Raw genomic sequence first — 22,714 nt, 5'->3', positions numbered from 1 at the left:
AACATACAAAGCCCCCTCTTTCCCCTGAAAAAAGAAAAACATGCCAGCTTAAATGACAGCAAATTATGCATAAGCTTTCAGATAATAGCCTTTAATGCTTCTGTTTTTCTTTTTTATTCTCCCCCCACCTGGCTTCCTGGGAGTTCTGACTGTTCTAGTAGTGTTAATTGTGAAAGAATTTTTTGTTGGTTGTTTTTTTTTTTAAGTTTCTGAAAACTACTGTCTGAAAATAGGGTGAATGTCACCAAGGTCATTTTTCTCAGCAAAAGTTTATCTTCCTCCATTTTTAGGTTATTAATAAGTATGGAGACTTATATGGAGCAGAGCGCATAGCAGAACTTTTGGGTTTGGACAAAAGTGCCCTTGATTTTAGCCCACTGGAAGAAAGTGAACCAGAAGAGGCATCTCTTGTATCATGGTATGACTTCTGAACTTCACAGACAAATTATATTTTGGCATAACTTCACTGTCAAAAATAAAAATAGATTTTTTCTTTAAGCTGTAGTGATGTTTTCCTCAGCATTAAAAAAAACAAATCTTCCTAGTGTGGAAGTAAAATTAAAAAAAAAGCTTTTTTTTAATTCTAAAAGATATTTATAACTGTGTTATACAAGTAAAAAGAAAACAACCACAAGAGTTGCTGCTGACTGATAAAGTTGGACACTTTTATTTTAAACAAAATTCAATGCAGTATTAAAAAGTTTTTATGTATTACAACAGAGTTAGTTTATAAACCAAAGGGCAGAAAAAGTATTGGTAACAAATATCCCAAATGATTTATGCGCCTACAAGGGTTTGTTTTCCCCAGTGCTTGAGGAACATAAGAAGGATTTCCATTTGCACGTCATCTAATGACTAACAAACTGTTTAGAAATTTGCAGAAGATACCTTTTCTCTTGGTAATTTTGGCAACATTTTACACTAGACAGAACACTTCTTATCTTTTGAATTCTAGCAATTTGGGTTTCACTACTTTTAACATATATTTTAATTTTTTTTAAGTTGGGAATACGGCACTATCACTCCTACTGAAATGGTTCCACCAGTTTAGAAACTGTGTATGAGTGCTCAGAGTTAATGAATGCTCTCTGAAAAATGAAGCACCCACATCACTCAAATAATAAACAGCTAATGTGTATCATCACCTTCAGCAAACAAAGGTGAAGTGCCAAACCTAGACTGTTGTTTATTTGACACTGATTAATTTCAAGAATCTTGTATTTCCTAGGTTAAGCTCTATTGATACAAAATACCACATTTGGAAGCTCGGAGTTGTTTTCACTGATAATGTGAGTATATTAGCTTAGAAGAATATGCTTTGATTTACCCTAACCTTGATTGTATATCTCCCACCATTTGCTTTTATTTTAAACAAACATACACACATAATACTGTATTACAGAGCCACTTTAAAATATTTTTTCAGCCTTGTGTTGTAGCAAATTGCTTTAATTTATGTTAGAAATTTCTTTTTGGTTCCAAAGGGCAAAATGTGCTTCATCACCATTCATACGACATCAGCATTTTGGAAGTTAATGTTACATTCATTTAATTTGGTAGAAATTGATCTAGCAAAAAAAGATGTCTTTGAGCACATTCTACAGAAAGCTATAGTTTTTAATTCTTGAATCATCTGTTTGACATGGTTGGTTAATTCTTTACTTTCATACTTTCTCCTTTGAGAGGATTGAACTTAAATTAAAATTCCCGGGTTTGTGAATCCTTTTTTCACATTCTCTTGAGCACTCACAAGCAAACAAGAAGGCCGAGGTCAATCAAGTGAAGATGTATGCATTCATTGTACTGCAAAAGCACAGAGTTGTTGCTCTTTAATAAGAGCTTTCACATCAAAGGAGGGGCTCCAGTTTCACCGTTTGTTAAAAGAATAAGTGGTATTATGTGCCTTATTTTTCTGGGTGTCTTGGTTGATGTGGTCTGAGACTTAGACAGACTCAAGTATCTCAAGGATAATACAACATGTTTTTTCTCCTCCAGAATCAGCATTAAAATTTTAAGTACTGTCTAACAAGCTCCCCAACCAAAAAACTTTCAAGATATGGGAGGGATAGCAATGTTACCAACATTTATGGTGAAGACTGCATTTAAATATGTAAAGACAGAGCATAACTATACAATAAACACTCCTTAAATGAATAGCGGTGATGCTAAGAGTAACAAAGGTAGTCTTTTTGAATACATAAAGATAGAAGTACTACATTCAAACTGTGATTCAAATCAGAAATAGCATTATTTTATTTCACATGCTGAGTGACTAAAATATAGCTATATGAAAAAAGACTATAAGCTATATTCTGGATCCAATAATGTGCATTAGCAACTGCTAACATTCTGCCACTTTTCACTTTCTCTGCAGTCATTTTTATACTTAGTTTGGTACACAACTATGTCTATCCTTGGGCACTACAACAATTTCTTCTTTGCTGCTCATCTGCTGGATATTGCTATGGGTTTCAAGACATTGCGAACCATTTTGTCTTCAGTCACTCACAATGGCAAACAGGTTAGTGTTACATACAAGGGCTTGAAAAGGTATGCAAACAAAATTTAAACCAGATAAAACTTTGAAAATGGCATAAAAATACCCTTTAGCTTAACTCTGATATGTCCTTTTTGTTTGCTTAATCCTTTCTTTCAGCAGCAGTTGACCAACGGAAGTTTCTTCACTCAGAAGGAAAGCAAGTTTCTAAAACAGTACATACGAGAATGTTTTCATTATCATCACACAAACAAATGAAATCGCTGGTTTTATCCCCTGCTTTTTCCTCTGTGATGACAGTGATATTGCTTTTAATTTAATGATTGATATATTTTCTTTATGAGATTTTTCTAAATCTAATTAAAATGCAAAACTGAGCATAACAGACAAAACTGTTGCAACTCAAGACCACAGCTTTTAGTATATATTCTTAAGAAGCAAAGATTAGTTTTTCTAATCCTTTTGCTTTTCTTGATAGTAGATATGAACACAGGAATACAGCTTTAGGTTTTTCAGTTTGAATGTTCACTTTGGGAACATACTTCCAGATCTGCAGAAAGTGATAAATGAATGATCAGTTCATTGTTCAATACTCTTACATTTCTTTTAAAAGACTAATACCAACTGTTGTACTTTTAAAAATATGTAGCTTTCAGTAACTTCTCTCCAGAGGTGCATCTTGCAATGACACCTCCAATTAACAATACAATCTAGTCTTATTAACCGCCAAACTTTATGACCTAAGGATTTTATTTGCTTGAAAGTGGGACCTGGAATTCAGTGATACATGGATTATATGCATATAGCTTAGAAAGATGGAAACAATTTTGGTTTCTTGATACTTCTTTTTCCCTTTGATTTTCACAAGAGAGTAGAGCAAAGTGATATCTACTTCTACACTGATCTACAATAGGGAGACCACAAAGCTATCACAACCAATATATTTAGTTTCTCTTTTGGAAAAGGTACAATATATGTTTTCAGTACTTAAGGCAGAACTCTGACTTAGCATACTTCTTCCAACAGAATGAAATTGAAACCTGCTTTCATGTCATGTCTCCCTACACAGCTTGTGCTTACTGTAGGACTCCTTGCTGTAGTAGTGTATCTTTACACTGTTGTGGCATTCAACTTCTTCCGCAAATTCTACAACAAAAGTGAAGATGAAGATGAACCAGACATGAAATGTGATGACATGATGACGGTAAATAAACATCATTAGCATGCTTCAAATATCATCCTAAATTTCAAATGGATGCTTAAGATAAAATAAGAAGCTAAGCAATGAGGGATTTCTTTTGTTGTTAAATCCCTGGGTGCCATCTTCTTGGTATAAGTCATTTTAAAAATGTGAATGGACTTAAAATTCCCTCTGCATTCTCCAGCAGTCTAAACTCAACAGTAGATAGAGGACACTCACCAGTATTGGAAGTTATTATGGATTTTTCTCCTAAATGCTGTAGCTTGTTATTTGCTGCAGCTCTTTCATGTGTGAAGATGAGCAAACTGATCAGCCCCCACAGAAAGCAGCTGTGTTGTTGCAGCACAAATTAACCTGATTTGTTATCAATGTTTGCAAGTGTGCAAACTCTTCTTGTCCTTATTTAGGTTATACTAAGTATACGATGTTATTAGTACTAGTTATTAAACCCTGCTTAAATTGCTTACAATTAGTAATTTAGCCATGAAATAAGATGTCAAGGGTTAGTTGAGAAGAGGGAAATTAGAACTTATTACTAGTGAGACTACTGATTTTCTGATTTCCACCAGTTGCACAGAATGCTATTTCTGTCACATTAAAAGATACTGTACATATACGTATTATGGTATGAAAAGGATTTGATTTTCTTACTGTATAAAGAAAATAGCACAAATTCAGGTACTAAAAATGTAACATTCTGCATTGGTGGCCAGTTCATGTCTTCCATGGAATAGTCACTCTCTCTGCTATGTTGTATGCCAAAGACAGAATAAAGTACCTCAAACAGAGATGTATCATAGACTTCACAAAATTATCTTCCCTGTTGTTGAACTTTCTGCAAGTCAGATATACAAATGACAGGAATGTGCCCAAGAAGCATTATTTAACTGGTCCTTCTGCAAGCTGCATATACAATGGTCTGGTTATAAAACAGATGTAGTAATAATTGGAATAATGAAACTGTATTACATTTTAAATCACTCTACCCAGTGAGGTAAATCAACTCCCAGTTACATTTCAGGTATGATTAAACTAGTACCAGCATCTTAGGTCAGCAGTAAAGTTGCATTATAAAAATCTGTTTAGTTCTTGCTTATGAAAGACCAGATATGTCAGGTTTTATAATGATTATTTAATACTAGCATTGCTGTCTAATGTGACTTCAGAACACTGGCTGGGCTTAAGACATTTCCATTTTTTTTAACCCACATTTTGTTACTGAAGGTGGTTTACAAAATTCTGTAGCTGATTCATACAGGAACATCAGTAGTATATCGCTCCAGCAGAAGATTCTGTTCTAATGTTTCTACATAGCTTAAATATCCAGATTTTCTCATGAATAATTTTACTCTCATCCTATCACTTGTTACCGGGGAGAAGAGACCAACAGCCGCCTCACTACAACCTACTTTCAGGTAGCTTTAGAGACTGATAAGGTCTCCTCTCAGCCTTCTCTTCTCCAGACAGAACAGCCTCAGTTCCTTCAGCCAGTCCTCATAAGACTTGTGCTCCAGACTCTTCACCAGCTTCACTACCCTTCTTTGCACACACTACAGCAACTCAGTGTCTTTCTTCTGGTGAGGGGCCCAAAACTGAGCACACTATTTGAGGTGTGCACTCGCCAGTGCTGAGTACAGGGCTACAATTACTTCCCTACTCCTGCTGTCCACATCATTTCTGACACAATATAGTAACCCAGACATCTACTTTGCACAATGAAATTACCCAGAAACCACCTGAACACAGATAGGTCTACTTGTGTATATGTTGCTATTTATCTTATGGCAAAAGTTGCCAACATTTATAAATTCTATTACCAGACTTCAAAAGATGTCCTCTGCTTACTCAGACCAACCTAGAACCTCAGGAGTTAATATAAAGTGCAGAATATAGCTGAATACAGTAATGAATACATGAAAAATGCCCCTCAAAATGGTATTGGTTTGTATGCAAGATCTAGGGAGAAAAAGGCAACAGCTGATGCTAACTCCTCCACCTCATAAGTGTACTTGAAGATGTAATTGCATTAGTTAAGGCAATAACAGATTTTTTGTGTAGTGTGTGTAACATAAGGAATGATATTATGTGTTCTTTGTAACTATAATTTTAAAGAGAATTAGCAGAGCAGAATCATTTAAAAAAAAAAATGACCGCAAAAAAACCCAAACAATCATTCATGGTAAATATATCTGTGATTTTCCTCTCAATTTTAGTGTTACCTGTTCCACATGTATGTGGGAGTAAGAGCTGGTGGTGGCATTGGAGATGAAATTGAAGATCCTGCTGGAGACCCTTATGAAATGTATCGAATTGTTTTTGACATCACATTTTTCTTCTTTGTCATTGTTATCCTACTGGCCATTATTCAAGGTACCATCACTTATCTTAGAAGAGACTGTTGGTTTACTTAAGTTCTATAATGTATTTAAATCATATTTCTGTTTGAGATAAATTTTATAGCAGTAGTGCTATAAAGACTTATTTCAGAGCTGATGAAATAATTAATTCTGAAAGTAATAATTTCATACTTAATTCATAAATAATGCATTGTCCCAAGTACTACACAAAGACAAAGTGCAAGAAGCATAATTTCACAGTATGAACACTTTTGACAACTACCTGCAATGACGCAGCTTGTGCAGGATCACTGTTTCTCCTAAAATAACCATTTAAACTTGAAGATTCTTGCTGTAGATGCTCTTCACAACTGTAGTTTGGAACCACCACAGCTGTCTGGGGAATGAAGACTTTTCCCTTGGAAAGGGAAAATTACATTGAGAAAGTCCCCATGGTCACATACCCATTTCCTCCTTTTCTTAGAGGACAATTTGCAGTTTTAATGGGTTTGCAGTTGTGGTTTACAGAGAAGATCTATCTGCAATGACTGGTAGTATTCAAAACTCATTGCATAAACTAACGTAAGAAAAACCCAAAACATTTTATGACAATGTGGTGGGGAGAAAAAACACAAACACACCAAAACAAAAAACCCAAACACACTCACCCACCTATTTTTACTGATAAAAAGATATGAATGTCACAGTCCCTAAAATGATCCAACTCCATAAGTTTTATTCACTTCTGTAAGTTTGAAGTCGACAAATAATACTTTAAAAGTGAAGCAGTACCAAGAACTCTGGGAGCAGTTGTCTTTGCTGAACAAAAGTTGGGATACAAGAATACAATGAGAAAGGGAATGAAAATGAAATTCTTTCATGGGAACAAAAGTATTTAAGAAAAATTCTTAGTGCTAGGAGTGCAGTACAAACAAATGTCAGATGTCTGGAAATTGACAGATTGTAACTTGAAATCAAGATGCAAGTAAGCTAAACTCCAAAGCCCGTGGAGGATGTCTGATGAAGTTATTTGAAATATGAATATTGCTAAGCACTGACATGTTGCTACTTTTCCATTTGAAATAGGTCTAATTATTGATGCTTTTGGTGAATTAAGAGACCAGCAAGAACAAGTGAGAGAAGATATGGAGGTAAGAATAAGATCTGAATAAGGTCATTACATTTTCCATTGGTCTTACTCATCTCTAGATTGCTACCAGTTAAAATAGTGTCTTTGAGTTAAAATTAATTTGTAACCACAACTTTTGTTTCCAGACCAAGTGTTTTATTTGTGGAATTGGCAACGACTATTTTGACACAACCCCACATGGCTTTGAAACACATACTTTGCAAGAACACAATTTGGCGAACTACTTGTAAGTATATTTTACTACTGGAATTACGATAGAGAGAACTTTTAACTGCAGAGTAATTTAGGTGCACACATTGCTGACAATCCTGTGACAGAATTCTGTAGAACTGAGGAGTATCTCCATTCCTTTCCGGTCTCCCCTACTCTACTCCACACTGCTGGTTATCTTTGAAGTGCTCATGTTGCATATGAGTTACCTTAGTGGAATGAGAGCTGAATGCACATCAACTCTTTATTCCTCTGGAAGGAAACCCAGATAAGGGGAGTAATAGGGAACAACACAATGGCTTAATAAATTGCTGTAATCTGGAAGTTTTGATTGTGTCTTTGGGGGGCCTTAGTAACATTGATGAAATCATTGAAAATTTGCCTCAATTAGACACGAATAAAACCCAAACCAAAACACCAAAGTAAAAAAAAAAAAAGGGTGGTGGGTGTGAGTAGGCATTTCTGGAAGATTCTTGAAAGGTAAGCTACAAAACATTAAGTACAACTCAAGTCTGATCCTATAGTCCTTTAGTGATAGTGCAGCTTTCCAAAACATTGAAGCAATCAGTTGTATGTGTCTAGACCATTGCCCAGACTCCCAAGACAGCAATCTTCTAGTTCTGTTATTAAATACAGAGCAGATTAAAGATGATATTTAATAATAGCACAGAAAACTCTATAAGCATTGTGCCAGCAGAACCAAAGGACCTGAAGTGGTGGTATCTTATTGAAGTCTGGCTTTGGAATACTGTATCTGAACTTTTTAAATTGAAAAAAATAAAGAAAGAAAAGGTGTTCCTCCTGGAGTGGAGGCTGTATCATTCCTTGTAGAGCAACTGACTCTGCAGAATAAATGCACATTCCTTTGGGAAGGTAAATTTCCATTAACATCCATAGTTTCACCAGTCTACAATTTCCTTTCTTACTATATTGAATGCTTAATTTGCATATTGGAACCTGTAATTCATAGCAAATTAAAAATGGCCGTTTTCTCAGTACTAGGATATGTAGAGTGCAATCTTTCTAACCATGTTGCCCTTTAATTAGACAAATGTTAAAGTCAGTCTACGTTTCTTGCATTAGCAATGAAAGCACATACCAAGTTTAATTCCAAATGCAGTGCGTGAAAAGAGTTGTGTTACGTATGAACAGACCATCATGAGTACTCTACAGCCTTCCTAGTCAGTTCAAGCTCTCTACATTGGAGTGAGCACAGGTTATCTAAGAGAGGCTCAGTTTATGAGCTGTATGGTATGAATCTTTGGAAATCTTGACACAGCTGAGTATTTGCCACACTTTCAACTTCTTGCATATTACCCACAGAACTTCTTCAAAGGTGAGATGTCGGAACATATGTGTAGAGTTGGCAGATGCCTAATTCAGGTATTGCTCCTAGCACTGAAATGGAGAAAATACTAAACCACATTTTTCCACTTCTACAGATCTTACATCTGTTGTTAGCAGTTCCACAGAAGAAATGCTGGAGGATAGAATATTCTCCTTTAACAGAAGCACTTTAGATGCCTAACAACACCATTACTTTGCTGGCTGGCATAATCTCCCTCACATGCCCTAATCTAGGAAAAGTTAGCCAGATATACGTTTTTTGTGTTAACACTTGCTTTATGTGCTTGTTTCAGGTTCTTTCTAATGTATCTCATTAACAAGGATGAAACTGAACATACTGGCCAGGTAAGTAAAAATAAAACAATTTTTTTTTTGAGATTATCTTTCAATATTTTGATCTTCTTCATTCTTGTAGCTGTGTACCACCAGGTGGAAGTGATGTACCACCATGGAGTGGAGATACCACCCTCCCTAAGAGACTTGTGCAAGTAAAAGAAAAGGAAGGGTTAAAAAAAAGGGAGGGGGTGGAATGCAGCAGTGTTCTACCCAGGACTGAACTCTGTCAGAAGTCATTTATTAGCAAGATTACTGTCATCTTACCTCTGAAACCTTGAACTATAGCAGTTGCAGTTTATGCCTGAGAGATTAAGTAGTTAAGAGACTATACTTATAGTCTAAATAAATATATGTGTATATAGATAGGAAAATGGATGTCTGTGTCTATGTTTAGTGTTGTTAGGCCCTAAAGGTAAATAAATAAGAAAATAAATAGGATTTAGTTATATCTTAAGAAACTGTTATGCAAACACTACAGAAGTACTTTCTATTTCAATGTTTTCCAAGCAAACTAAAACACATTTTATATATACAGATCATGCACAGGTTTGCTCTGATATAACTAGACTGATTAATTTACACATACACATCTTTTCTAAGAGGGTGTAAATTTCAGTAGTACTGAATCAAGAAAAGTGCAGAGCAATACTTTTACAAATGTTCTTGAGTACCAATCTTCAAGTTTCGATGTCTTCACAGTTCTACTCCATGGTAATAGGCACATGGTTATTCTTAAAAGTTTATATAGAGCACAAGCTGCAAGGTGTCTGTTAAAATAAATATTTTTTATCATTTTCAGGAGTCATTTGTGTGGAAGATGTACCAAGAAAGATGCTGGGATTTTTTCCCAGCAGGGGACTGCTTCCGGAAACAATATGAAGATCAACTTGGCTAATATGACAAAGAAATTATTTATTCATGAACTGTTAAGATCCAGTATACAAAACCCCTTCTTTTCTTTTCATGGTGTAATTTTACAGCTTGTATTTGCTCTAAATGTCTTTAAACTTCTAGACATACATAAAAATTGACACTACTTCATAGACTTTTTGTACCTACCACATGTGAAACAAGTCTTTTGTTGGAATTTTAATTAGAAAAGAGAAAACTATGCCACATTAACTTACTTAAGCCTTCCAGTTCAAACGTGATACGAAATTATAACAACTTTTAAACCACATCATTAATCTAGTGTTTGGCAGTACAGTTGAAAGGGCTACAAGGTGTCTTAATTGCACATTTGACTTTTAAGAACTTGAACATCAGAGACATGCCTCAGAAAAAATATTTTAACTGCTGTCCAATTTTTCCCCCAGTATTTGCTAGTGAATGTACTAAGATACAGCTTGAAAAGCTTTAAGCAGTTAAAAACATTTTCAAACACTTTGTCAACCTTGAAACATTAAGTGCCTTAAAACCTCTGTAGACATAGCTATGCAAACTTTTTATTTATGTTAGTGTTCTAGATGAACCGATCCATTAACTGTATTGCTTTTCTGTCTTTCTGTATGAAATTGCACTTGAAGTGTGTTTATATACTCCCTTCAATAACAGCTTATTAGATGCTGCTCTTAAAAGAGACTGTATCAAAATGCAAACAATTTATATCTTAGGCCAAATTAATATGATGTTATATGGTCACCTGCAAGTAGAAGCTGCTAGGATTATGCGTTTTTTTTCTTCTAATAAAAAGTGCCCACTGCAATAAAGTACTATAAACCAAATATTCCCTTTGCTGTCTTTTTCTCTCATTGTTCTACAATATGGAGATGTGGCGTCAGGATGGTGACTAAAAACACGAGTTCATTGTTTATGCATAGCTTTATTTTAAGGACTACATATAGCAAGTACAAGCTGAAACAACTGTTCTCTTTGTGTGCTGTAGTCTGTATCTTTAGCAAAGAAAATCCTCATTTCATCATAAATTTTAGACCTTTCTAAGAATACTAGTCTTAGTCAATTTTCAATTGCACCTAAATGAATATTGGTTGTACAGAGTTTAAGGTGCCACCAAAGAAAAATAGGTATTTGGCAGACTGAACAAAGAGAAACAGATAAAGGAAATAATGAGATAAAGGAGATTCAACTTTCTACTTAATGTTTGATATATCAATTATTCACATAAGGAAATCTGAGCTTCAGGAAATCATGCTGTCTAGCCAGTCTTCAAGCTCTTCCTCAGTAACATTTTTGGATGTATTTTGCTGTTGCTGTGATGCTGTCCTCTTCTCTTCAGGCACGTCTAGTTTTAAAGTGTCTAGAAAAGCGAGAACAACAGACATGAAAATCTGGAAACAATTCCATACCAGCTCTTTGTCCTGGACCATTTTGCTTTTTAATGCATAACTCACTCTATTAAACACAATACCTCTTTCTTGTAGAATAATGAGTCATATTCCAAAAATAGTAGCAACAAAAAAAATGAGGCAGTTTAATAAGCTCAACCAGACCATCTGATTCAAGGCAGGCAGGGTGTGGTCTGCAGCAGACAGGTTATAAGTGATTCCACTGCTTTGATCTGTTTGCAATCCTGTCTGATGCAAGGCTTACTTTAAAGTAGGAGACGAGCAGGAGGCCGCAACACGAGATCATGTGGTGCTATTATTACAGCATGATATGATTCCACATTCTGATGGCCCTGTTTTCTGAAGGGATTTACACTGTGCTTTGGAGTGGAAAGCCTGACCTACCACTGAAGTGAACATGCATTTAAAGATTGTCTTCAGTAACAAGGCTTGCGGTATTGCTTGTGGTGACATCTTACATATTCATCAATCTTGGACTTAATTTTTAAGATAGTAAGAAAATCATACATATAAAATCAGAGATGCTAAAACTTCTTTTGAAGTATTTTGGACTGGGGAGGAATAGAAACCATCTCCATCCAAACTAGCAAACAGCAGTATAACTTCTAGGAGTGCAAACAAAATAAAGGGTTTCTCAATTTTTCTAAAATATGAAAATGTATGTTTTATTTCCATACTAATGTTAATATTGTAAAATCAATGCTAGTAAAATTTCAAAGTAGCATTTAAAGCAAGCCATCAGAAATACCTGCTAATCCTCTGTGTACTATTCGCACAGTGAACTGAAGGCTGATAATGCTACATAAAAACTTTATCTTCCTCTCACTAAAATTTTCCAGCAATACATTTTAATTTTTTTCTGAATCATAAGACCAATGCTGTTTGCAGATGGATTTCTCTTAATGCTTAGAATGAACTAAAGTTTCACCATTGTCAGTTAAGTGAGGACTAGTTATAAAACTGGAAATGGACAAATGGGTCAGAACATAGCCCCAGATAAATGAAACGCAGTAGAACAGAGATAACGACAGCAGCATTGTTGACTGGCTAATCAAGAGTTCAAAAACATCACCAAAACAGAGAGCAACAGAAATTCAAGAAGGGCATTCTGGGGAGAAAAGAAATCTTACCATTTTCCTTATAATCTGTTTTCAGATCTTTCTCACTTGGTTTGTTGTTAGATAATGCACCTGACACAGTTCTGTTTTCTGTATCAATGGGAGTAGCCAGATTTAGGAGGAGATCTAGTTCTTCATCCAAATGGTCAGTTTCCTGCTGTGAAAGTGGACGGGTTCTCTGAAGTGGTTCAGCTGCACTTGCCCTAGGACCATTTTTACTTACAGGCTCTGTTGGAGCAACAGAAACACCAACAGGATGGGAGACCAACACCCTTTCACCTTGAACCAGAGACTGTTGGAACAGAAGCTCTCTCCTTTTGCTGTCTTCAGCAATTTTAGATTTCACCTGTGGAAGCTCTACAGGTGTTGATGCCTAAGAATACAAGAAAGGACTTAAGTTCTTATGATGAACTCTATTTTTACTATTCTGTCTAACTTGGATTGTAATTCATGCTTACAACTTTGATCACTTAAGAAGTTACAATGAATTTCAGCAGAATGGAATTCAGAACTAAAGGTAAACTAAAGTTATACTGATACACAGAAACAATTACAAAATACAAAATCCTTTTATCCCTTATTACAGAATATTAAATTGTATGCTAAACAGAAAGTTCCATTGTTTCACAAATACTTCCTGGAGATTTACTTTCTTTAGTTCTTCTGTAATGAAATGCCATCAATGACCTGAATTTTGGAATGACTGAAGTCAGAATTTGGATAGAAATTTCATCTCATGTGAGGCTTTCCCTCCAAAATTCCAGTTTTGAAAGCAAACCATACTGTAGACCACTGAATACCACTTAGCAGAAGTTATAGTGTATAGCTGTATATTTTAAAAAATGAAACCAAATTACAAAATTATCAAGTAGTGAAATGGGAAATGGCAATTCATTATTCAACTGTGGAATACAGATTCTACTTATATCAGGATGCTCTGGCATTAATAACACTTAAGTGTATCTGATGACTCACCACCGGTCAGAATGACAAGACAACGATTAAATGTCAGAACATACACTTTATAACCCTGACAAGAGTTCTAGTCATAGTCTTTAACTTTTAAGAAGGAAATCACATTTGAAAGCAACATACATTTGCAGATTCCCTCAGATACCACATCTGCAGACATATTTGATCTCCCTTAAGAAAAAGCATAGTTATTTCAGTCACAGAAACACTACCTGCAACTCCAAAAGAAGTAAAATATCTTCTGTTAGAGTCATGTTTCTTTTTCTTTGCTTAAGCAGATGGATTTTTGAAAGAATTTGCTTCTTTGTTTGTCTCATTGGTTCTTTTGTCCATACATGAGTATTTTCTTTTTCACAGCCTGAAGAAACATTTTTTCCTAATATTCTCTTGCCCCTTTTTTTTTTTCACCAAAGCATAAATGACATTTTCTTCACCTGTTTGGTTTACAGTACTACCTGTTCTAACACAGATGTAAGTTTGATTCATGGAATAAGCACGTATGTTGATATTAGCTACACAGAAGAGTAAATCACTATTAAAATAGTTAACAAGAGAGAATGGGAAAGCACTTCCAAAATTTTGTTGCAAGCTTTTCACAGCTGCTAAGAAGAGAAGGAAATACAAAAACAGTGCAATCATTCCAAGTCAAACACTCTGATACCCGATTTCAAATCTAATGTCCTGCACAAGGAAGCATTTCGTTTGAAGCTAACAAAACATAAAAACTGCTGATACAGAGGTATCCTGCATTGCATGCCATTTGACGTGCCAGCCTTGATAAATTTATTTACTTATAAAATACATTCAAGTTATGTTTGAAAACCAAGTTTAAATTCATGATTCTTGCATAGATTATGCCCTTAGAATATTTGCATTTTCATGTGAAAATTCACAGCATTACCTGCACAAGTTCAGCAGCTACATTCAGCCTCAGATGTAGAGGCAGTTCCTGAAGAGCCTGGACCAAAGACTGGCAGTCAACAGAAAGTGCAGATAACTGAAATATAGTTCAACACAATACAATTGTATTAAAATAAAATGGACTAGTAATTACTTTAATCTAAAGGATATTGTCAATAATTGCAGGAATTCATAGTTTTATGTTACACATGTACAAAGCAGTTTGGCTAAAATACATATAAACGCCTACAATACAAATAATCACTTAAAGGACTTAAAAACAGAGGGTGAAGTTTTAAACAAGGTCTAAATGGAATGTTCCTTAGGAAATGCCTTGAAAATTCAAATCAGGAAACAGTTCTGCAAGCTGACAATGTCATAAGAGGCTTTTCCAACTCAAACATCTTTTAAGCTTTGAAGCTTTGAAGCTTTCTATGCAGTGGGAATCACCATTCTCTATTATGTCATTAGTATTTTCTAAGCAATCAAACCATGTTGCATGTGTTTAGCTGTACTTCTTTAAGTGCCTAAAAACCACATATACTTATATGTGTGCTCACCAATCTTTTAAAATGTTGGTTTGATGATTACAAAAGCAACAAACTATAGTTACGTACACTTCTAAGAAGAAACGCAAGAACAATGCTCTGCTGCTGCCTAGTTGCTCAGAAGATGAAACTGTCACTTATTAATGCAACAGTTACTAAAGTTTCCTTTTTTTCTTGCTCCCTTTTGTTTTGGGGGTGGGGAAGGGAGACAGGGGAGGCTGTAAATTAATAAAACCAAATTAATACAAAATGGATCAGCAATTCACACTGCTTCCTTTTGGGAGTCAACAGGATGGCTTTTGACATCTGCACACCCACAGCAAGAATGAACATCAAAGTAACAGTGTGTTCTCAGAGCATATTTACGAAAATCAAAAACAAAAAATAGAACTAATGCAATTGTTTCAACTATTTCTTGCATCTAAATTCTTGTTCTTGTATCCAGTAATGAAAGTAAAAGAACAAAACAATTTAAATACTTGGTGGCTCAAATTTTTCTTCTTTACTAGCAACTATATTTACAATGGATTAGTGAATATCAAAGATGGTTCATTGGTACAAATAACCTCAAAAAGTCTTCACAAGCTATTCTTATTGCCCAGTAATGAACTAGAACTTCAGAAAATCCTGTTCTTTTGACAGATATTGAAGACCAAATATGGCATCTGCAAAGAAATTGTATGAATCTGGCAACATGAAAAACTGTAAAGAATCAAGTATCAGTGAACAATATTAGGAAGAGCTAAGTACACTTGCAAAAATATTAATGTGAATGAACATTGCAAATGAAGGTGAAATGAGAGACATGGAAGATAAGGAAAGGCTGTGGATGAAGGAAAAGAGGATTTTTGAGAAATAATATAATGGAAGAAGGAATTCGGTATCTAAGTAATGATTTCACTAAAAGTAGTGTCTGAATAAAGACAAACAAAGATACCAAGACAGTATTTAATAAATTATAAACACTTCATGACAGATGTAACCACTTGTTCAAGAAAATAAGCAGAGGCATACTTTTTTGCTGGAATTGCCATTTTCTAATGAAAGATTCAAATGACTATTACCACTTTGATTACGTCTGTGCTCTGAAACATTTTATCAATACAAAATAAAGTGAATCCAGATCTATTTTTTATAACAATGGATGATAATATTCTTAATAACCTAAAAGTTTTTTATTGTTCATGTCACATTTCCATTTCATATTTGACACTGATACTTTGCCACTGCTTTCTTTAATACAAATAATATGGAATAAGAAATACCTAGTCATTCTGCAACTATTTTTAAGCCTTTTCTCTTAATTTTGTTCTGTCATTATCACTTCAATTAAGTTTGCAATAACTCTTTCTACATAATGTATATACAGGCAAAGAACTGGAAATAGATGAGGCTAAGAGGCAAAGGCATGTATTCTGGCAAAGTGGATTCGGGATGAAAATCAGACTTGGATCCAGCTTTCAGGGAAAACAAAGATCGGCAAGAAACAAAAATGATATATCTGGCTGAGGACCAGAGACAATGTGCTAGATTAGATATGCTATGAAACCATCTCAGGCAGGCTTCCTGACTAGAGTAAGAAATCAAAGGAAAAGAAATGGTGACTAGTAAACTATTTGAAATTGACATAACATCAGCGAGAAAGTCACAGCAACGAATTGGGATGGGTCAAGAGAAATGACCACAGTTTAGTAGGGACAGAGGCAGAAGAATGTGCACACCCCAACACACCTCACAATGAGTGAGAGCGTTGGACCAGCTCCAGAACTGTGCACTTTCATCACTGGCAGCCAGAAGAATGTTTGTGAAATCCACTGGCAAAATGCAACTTCATTCTGTTCACAATGGCTTTTAGCCATTCAGAAATGAATTAATGAGTACAAACCACCTAAATGTTATAATGAAAAGCCTATGAGGAAATTATGAAGAAGTTAATATTCTGGATACTGATCCTGCACACTAGGAACAGAAGAAACTGATAAGAAAAAACACACAGTTTCCCTTATTCTCCCTTCACTGGATGGATTTGCTTGCTCTTTTCTTGCAACATTACTTAAAAACCTAGCCTGCTGTTTTGATTATTTTTCATTAAGCAAAAGACCCAAAAGCCTCCAGCATCAGAGACCAAGTAATAAAGATATACAGAATAAAGAGCACTGCCTAAGTATTCTTTGCCAGGCAAGCATTCATACAAACTCATTTTTCAGTCTGTTTCACTTCATCATTCACTCTGTTACCTGCTTATGGCATATGCTTTCTCTATCCCATTCTTTCTCATCTGCAAATCGGAACTGTGCAAAGGAATCACCTACAGAAAAGAAATAAAAAATAGTTTTATTTTTAAAAAAATAACAAGCTCTCTCTTTGAAGTTCCCAATCCCAAAGAAGTAAATCCAATCCATAAACATTACATCTTTAACAAATTTGCACTTAATGCTTCTTGTATTCACAAAGTACCGTAGAAAGATCTTTTAATCTCTTATTCACAAAATAGTACTGAAAAAGGCATAAAAGATTCAAAATGGAAGAAGAAGGTGCTAGATGCCTTGTCAACAAGCAAGATTTTCATTGAAAAGTCTGATTTCGACAACATAATATGTACAGTATTCACACAGTGCATTTTTTATGAGCAGCTTTGAATGTGCTTTAGACAGACCTTTTCTATCAACATGTAAATCTCTCTTAAAATGGATTATAAATGTCCTAAAAATTAGTTTTGTACAGGACAAGTAAAGACTTCTGGTCTGGTAGCTAAACTTCCCAGACTCTATTCCTTGAACTAGACCCTATTCCACCATGTCATAAAAAGAAAAAAAAAAAAAGGCACTGAATCTCAAACTCCAATTAATATTCATAAGGGACTGAATTAAAAGAAAATTTAAAGCTACTTAAGCTACATACATAACCTTTGTCATAAGATCTTCTAACCTCCTACCACATTCTTCCAATACAGAAAGAACTTCCATTTACTATTGGGAGATGTAGATTATTATTTTGGTTTAGATTCTACTGCAGCACCGTGTCAGGTTGCAAAAGACAGTCCTGTAAGTATATTCAATGAAAAAACACACAAGAATTCCAGGAACTCAAAAGAAATAGTAAGGTCCATGACAGAGGAACTATGAAAGATTAGGTTTGCAAGATGATGGCCAAAGTTCCAGAGTAACAGAAAGCAAAGATGTTGTTGTTGCAGAGTATGAGACATACACCTACTTAGACTACACAGTTTGAAAACAAAGAGCTATTTCAGTTTTTTTAAAAAAACACCATTGATTTATTGTGTTAAGGAGATGAAATTTGATCCTGAGAATTAACCATTGCCTGTAAGTCACCAGGGTTTAGTCCAGCAGACAGCTGAGAAGCAACAGCCCATTCTTTCCCAATGCGCTCAAGGAAGCTTACAATGGCACTACCAACAACTGAGCATCTAAATTCCATCTGGTTCTCAATACCCTAACTGCCATTTATACCTTTGACAATGCCCAAGTCATGCCCTTAATCCTGCAATACAAAATCCCAACATATAATGTGCAGTCTCCAAAACTTTCTTTTCCATTGTCTGCCTGTCCCCAAGATTCAGAGAGTTCAGCCTTTCAGCAGTTTTAATTGTGTTACCGCCAGCCAGCTTCTGTTTTGCAAACAGAATGAATAAGCAGCAAAATAGCATAGTAATTGGCATAATTCTTTGCCAAACAATAAAAAAAAAGTCCTAACCATCTCCAAGCTCACTTGTAAAATTTATTTGCCATGACTTTTAAAAAAATATTTAAAGTATGTTTCTAATGGATTGCATTTCATGTATGCTTACTGGGTAGACAACATACTTGTGTCCCTGATGCAGCTGCATATACTAATCACACATTTACCTGGCAAATCCATCATCATTATCTTCAGAAGCATTCCAGAAAGAAAATTTATTTATACAGATATTTATGACCATTGTGTATGTACCAGTGTGTAGTTCATATAATTTACGAACATCAAGGTCCATGTTAGTTAGGTATGCTAAGCAGTATGGAAAAATAAGATCCTGTCATTGTGTACCTATCGGCAGATGCAAATACTTAGCTTGATCACTCACAATTGACCCACTGGTGACAAATGAGCTGCCTTCTTCATTGTGCACAGCACAGCAGTAAATAGATCCCTCTATTTCAAAAACATCTAGAATACTTTTAGTAAGTAATAACTAAAGCTGAAAATTAAAGAAATCCAAATTCATTATTCAGTCTCATGATTTTAAAATGTGCATTAAAATGTGCAAATTAAAATGTTTTAACGGCTCATGTTTTAAAGACTCAATTTAGTAACATATTAGCTACCATGGAATCATAGAAGTTTTATTGAAAAATAATGAAGTGATACTCAAAGTCTTCATATTATTAGAATGAAGGCATAAGTATTTTCTTACAATATCCTCAAGTTTCCTTCAGTTATTTCTCATGCTGTGTCACAGAGGAAATGGAATTTTCTTCTGCTCCTATAAGGGAATAAAATTAAACTAACGGATTAGTCAAAAGCTTGTTGGTATCTGAGAATGACCAGATGTAAGGCAGCTAATCAAATCTACTTTATCAGGAAAATCTACTGGACTCAAGAACTGGTTTATGATTCTCCAGTCTCAAAAAGTTGGTAATAACAGATCCTTGATTTGATATTGTATCGCTGAAGTAAAGGCTATGACTTAAACTGTAGTTTAACTAGGTTCTTTAAATAAGTTAACAAAGCATGCCTTTTAAATGGCAAAGCAATAACTAAAATTCACAGCAGCACATTTAATGCAAATTAGGTTAATGAGAATGCTAGTCTAACCAATTATCTTTTCACAAATTCCTTTACCCTGAAAATAACTTCCTTTTATGCCATGAATACTAATCAAATGTCTTGCAATGACTCTAAGTTCCTTCCAACATAAAAACTATTCGTATGAAAGTATTTTTGATGTTACTTACAGATATTACTTGGTCTTCAAATACAGAGTAGCTAAGAATAATGCATTCAAGTAAACTTCACACATCATCTTTCGTAACATTCACAATAAGCCTTAATATTCTTTATTGCATAAAATGTAACTTTATTGTGAAAGGATAGCAAATCTAAATCACTATGCTTCCTTGCACTTCAATATATTTTAAAGCTAAATAAATTTATTTAAATAGAACATGTTTCACAGCCTCATTTGCCCAATTAGCTCTTCATACAAATATTCTTTGAATTGTAGCATCAAAAAAAATCCTACCTGTAATCTGTAATAAATATTTTCCAATCTGTGAAATTATATGACTCTAAAAGTTGAAAAAATTGGAGAAAAAATGGCTTTAAGTAGGAAAACTGACATCTCAGTGGAATGATTTTGTTCATTTTAGCCCTCTAATTCATTAAAAACAAAAGACACAAACCAGTACTGAAGACAGAGGAAAAAAGTGTTCTGTAGTCTTAGAGATTTTCAAATTGGAGGGGGGGGAACAAACAACATAACAGGATCCTACTAAGACTGACACAATTGAAAGGAGCACTACAAGGGCAAATACAGGAGTCTAAACACATCTTTTTGATCAGAATTTACTTTCTCCTAAAAAACAATCCGAATCACAGAGTTTAGGCATAAACGATGCATGAAATTCTACCCAACCTCAATGGTTCACATAAGACTGACTCTCCTGAGAAGCAGGGGGAACATCAGTAACATATTCTTTCACTTATGATAATGCAATACTTCATGTAGAAGATCCAAGAGAAGACAGAGATCTATAGATCAAAGCAAAGGTGAGCAACTACCAAGTCATGAATTTTGAACTAACTTACAAGAAAAAAGAAAAAACTAAAGCTTATCAGTCTTTTGGGATTAATTGAGTGTGAGTGAATCTTTCTCAAACTGGAATAAAAAGCATGAGGAAGAACATCCAACCATCCACGGCTTGCTTATGATGATCTGGAAAACAGCATGGAAATGCCAATAACCACAGACTCTATGCTTTGGAACATCATCAGAATGTGCAATTAATAATATTTTTTTTATATTAGTTATCTATCTAAAATTTATTTTATATAAAAATCTCTTTGGATAAATACTACTGAAGATTTCTTTTTGTAGGACACCTGATGGTTTTTTTTTCTCTTACAAAATGAGACTTACACGTGTATATAAAAATTCATAACAAATGTTCTTCCAACACTAGGAAATGTATGTTCTGCAAAGGTTTTATATGAATAATTTTAAACACATCATAAAGAAATAATGATCCATATATGATAGTTTTCCCACAATGAAGTAGTATATAATACTGAGAAACAGACTTCTGGAAGACACAAAGCTTCTAAAGATTCTTCAAAGCTGTTCTAATAACACCAATAATTTCTATTTCTCCTTTTTTTAGTTTCTCTAGTTTGATAGAGTACACACTGTAACTAAGACCAAGGCTGCAATGTTCTACTTATGCAATTTGCCACAAGCATAGACTGAGTAATAGCAATTTTCAGAATGTGAGAATACAAAACCAACAGATAAAGACCATGTAAGAACTGAACAGATATTAATTTTCTTCAAAGACTATTAACATTGATAGACTGCAAGTCACTGCAAAGGCTGTCCTTTATCAAGAACACGACAGGTATTTCTAAACAACATGCCTTCACCACAAATATTTTAGCACAACCTATACTTTTTTCCTCATTCTGCTGCTCACCAGTAGGCTGCACAGCCATCTATTACAAATTCCAGAAAGTTTATGCAACAACTTAGCACAAAGATTCTAATTAGTAGCAGAATTCATGTCTCAAAATATATTAAATAACATTCTTCGACTGATACCAGCAGAAGTTCTTGAGCTCTGTACAAACACACTGACATCGAGGATACTTGTAGCCTTCAATGCAAACTATAAGGTGTATTTATAACTGGGTTTAAGAAGAACAATATTCTAAATTAATTCCCTAGCACCATTATACTTGTACTATTAACCACAATTTGAAAAGTAAATATGTGGATATGACCAAGGAACGGGATCATCTGATCAAGGCAAAATGATGTCCTCAACATTCAAAATGCAATGCAGATAAATGAATAAGAAGGAAGGATCTTCAGCAACTAGTGCCACATCTGGAACAAGGAGTATCTATTCAGGAAGAACAGAAGTAATCTAACATATAGTGGAACTGCAGCCTATTGAAATCAAGATCTGGTGCCAGTTTTTCAAATGAGGAGCAGGATGAAGCCAACAACTGCCAAAGAACACAATGGTTATAAGTAAGAATATAGGGTTTTTTTAAAAGGTAAAGGTTAACAAGAGTCAGAACAGGAAAACAGAACAAATAAAATTATATCTGGAGAGGTTCAGAAAAACAAACAGCAGTACACATGCTTCTGCATAAACACCAGTTGACCAAGACAGAAGAAACTGGAATGCCTTTAAGCCTTTCAAAAAAAAAATGATGACACTGGGATACTGGGAGCATGGAAAGAAGACTGAGGAGAGTGGTGCAATATCAGCTCAATATGGTTGATGGAAAAAATGTTAGAAACTATAAGAAATGTAATGGATATGTAGATAAACATAATACTTGGGGGAAGAGAAAGCAGAGCATCTGAAAAGGAAAACTCTGCCGCACGGTCTAAGGCAATTTCCTGAAAGAAGCAAAAAAATCATGCAAATAAGCAAGATGTAACACCCATTGTTTACATGTTTCCAAAAGCATTTACTGACATCCCACTCTCTCTCCCACCTAAGACTTCAGAGCAGCAAAAAGAGGAGGCTTTGTATGAATAAATAATTGCCTAAAAGTAGGAAGAAAAG

The 22,714-nt window shown here is 34.7% G+C and overlaps 2 protein-coding genes across 3 annotated transcripts in view; one reads left to right on the top strand and one right to left on the bottom strand.

Moving 5' to 3' along the window:
* Positions 1–10,801, top strand: part of RYR3 (ryanodine receptor 3) — a 218,562-nt gene extending 207,761 nt beyond the window's left edge. The window contains exons 96-104 of the mRNA XM_069858332.1: positions 291–418; positions 1,229–1,289; positions 2,375–2,521; positions 3,567–3,701; positions 5,912–6,068; positions 7,121–7,185; positions 7,310–7,410; positions 9,035–9,086; positions 9,877–10,801. Coding sequence (XP_069714433.1) covers positions 291–418; positions 1,229–1,289; positions 2,375–2,521; positions 3,567–3,701; positions 5,912–6,068; positions 7,121–7,185; positions 7,310–7,410; positions 9,035–9,086; positions 9,877–9,972 — 942 coding nt within the window. The 3' untranslated portion in view covers positions 9,973–10,801. The remainder of the gene's footprint in view (positions 1–290; positions 419–1,228; positions 1,290–2,374; positions 2,522–3,566; positions 3,702–5,911; positions 6,069–7,120; positions 7,186–7,309; positions 7,411–9,034; positions 9,087–9,876) is intronic.
* Positions 10,802–10,879: 78 nt separating this feature from the next.
* Positions 10,880–22,714, bottom strand: part of AVEN (apoptosis and caspase activation inhibitor) — a 94,571-nt gene continuing 82,736 nt past the window's right edge. For both annotated transcript variants that reach the window (XM_069858307.1, XM_069858308.1), the window contains exons 3-6: positions 17,159–17,229; positions 14,375–14,470; positions 12,514–12,874; positions 10,880–11,334 (exon numbers count right to left, since the gene is read on the bottom strand). In XM_069858307.1, coding sequence (XP_069714408.1) covers positions 11,216–11,334; positions 12,514–12,874; positions 14,375–14,470; positions 17,159–17,229 — 647 coding nt within the window. In that variant the 3' untranslated portion in view covers positions 10,880–11,215. The remainder of the gene's footprint in view (positions 11,335–12,513; positions 12,875–14,374; positions 14,471–17,158; positions 17,230–22,714) is intronic.

Source organism: Phaenicophaeus curvirostris, chromosome 5 (genome assembly GCF_032191515.1).
Source record: "Phaenicophaeus curvirostris isolate KB17595 chromosome 5, BPBGC_Pcur_1.0, whole genome shotgun sequence".
Taxonomy (NCBI): Eukaryota; Metazoa; Chordata; class Aves; order Cuculiformes; family Cuculidae; genus Phaenicophaeus; species Phaenicophaeus curvirostris.
Note: the sequence above shows the minus strand (reverse complement) of the source record. Positions and strands in the feature narration are given on the sequence as shown.